Source organism: Plectropomus leopardus, unplaced genomic scaffold (assembly GCF_008729295.1).
Source record: "Plectropomus leopardus isolate mb unplaced genomic scaffold, YSFRI_Pleo_2.0 unplaced_scaffold22455, whole genome shotgun sequence".
In the NCBI taxonomy this organism is placed as follows: domain Eukaryota; kingdom Metazoa; phylum Chordata; class Actinopteri; order Perciformes; family Serranidae; genus Plectropomus; species Plectropomus leopardus.
In genome coordinates, this window is record NW_024624332.1 from 1 (window position 1) to 1,382 (window position 1,382).

A 1,382-nucleotide genomic window follows, 5' to 3' on the forward strand; every position below is an offset into this window, starting at 1 on the left:
ATTTTTTTGATTATTATAATGAACTGATGAGCAGCCCATAGTACTGTCTATAGTCTAATATATTGCATATAGAGAGTTCATGTGTTTCCTTTTCTTTCAGGAACACTCTCGTTGCTATAGCGACTGCTCCTTTTCCCACACGGAGAACAACCGTACGCTGACCTTTGACCTCAGCCCCATGAGCGACGTGGCCTCGCTGACCATCGGCCCGAGTTTTACCTCTAAGGGCACAAAGTACCTTCACCTGTTCAACGTCAGCCTGTGTGGCCACGAGGTGATTCACACACACCAATATCATTATTAACAACAGATCTTAGCCGTTTTTATTTTATTTATTACGCTTTACGCTTGCATTCAGTCATAACTCAGTTTTTTATTTTTTCCTTTTTTTAAAAAATTTTTTTGACCTTTTTTGGATATTTTTTTCTTCCTTTTTTAATTTTGAGGGTTTTTTCATTTCTTTTCTTTCAGAATAATTTTGAGTGTTTCAGGTGTTTGTTATTTTTCTGCATCTTGAAAAAAAAAAGATATAAAAGTAGCGCTAAAGGAAGAAATAAAAAGAAAAATTAAATTTGTCCTTCACATGTCTTGTGTGTCGTGGCTGTATTCCCACCAGACTTCATTAAATATTCCAGCAATAATCCAAACTGACATTTTCCATTAGATTTTACAAAAAGATGCATTCAAACATCGAGCGTAACCATAGCAACTGACAAATCGTTTTGATGCTGTCTGTGCGTTCACGTGTGTTACAGGGAAAGAGAGCCGCCACCTGCACAGATAACGTCACCGACGTGTCCAACAAGGACGAGCAGAGCGACTCGGCTCAGTTCGTCAACTCGGTGGACAGCTTCATCTGTCAATCAACCATCATCCCAGCAGATGGGCGGGGCTTCAGGATGGCCATTTCCTCGCAGTCCATCAGCCTGGCAGACGCTTTCATCGGTACGACGCTCGTTAAATTATATTATAGTAATTTTATATTATAACTAACTTGTTTTATGCTGCTTTTTTACGTCTTTATTTCTTTGCAGGAGCGACAGTAGACTCTGTTCTTAATGGCGTGAACGCTAAACCGGATCTTTTTCCTGAAAACTCAAAAGACGTTCCAGATATCAACTTCTTCTACAGGTAAAGTATGAATAAGTGTATGTTATTAGTGTAATTTACAAGTGGTTGAATGCAACTAAGTACATTTACTTAAGTACTGTACTTAATGAAGAATTTGAGGTACTTGTACTTTACTTGAGTATTTTCTTTTCATGTCGCTTTATACTTCTACTTCACTACATTTCAGAAGGAAATATTTTACTTGGTTTTCTCTATATTTATCTGACAGCTTTAGTTACCATAAAAATTCAAATTTTTGCATAAAAACATAA

The 1,382-nt window shown here is 37.1% G+C and overlaps 1 protein-coding gene across 1 annotated transcript; it reads left to right on the top strand.

The window, feature by feature from the left end:
• Positions 1 to 100: 100 nt before the first annotated feature.
• On the top strand, positions 101 to 1,131 carry LOC121965942 (endosome/lysosome-associated apoptosis and autophagy regulator family member 2-like; the record flags this gene model as incomplete). Its single annotated transcript, XM_042516050.1, has 3 exons — positions 101 to 274; positions 756 to 945; positions 1,035 to 1,131. Coding segments are annotated over 3 exons (461 nt in total), but the record flags the coding sequence as incomplete, so codon positions are not given.
• Between the last annotated feature and the right edge of the window lie 251 nt (positions 1,132 to 1,382).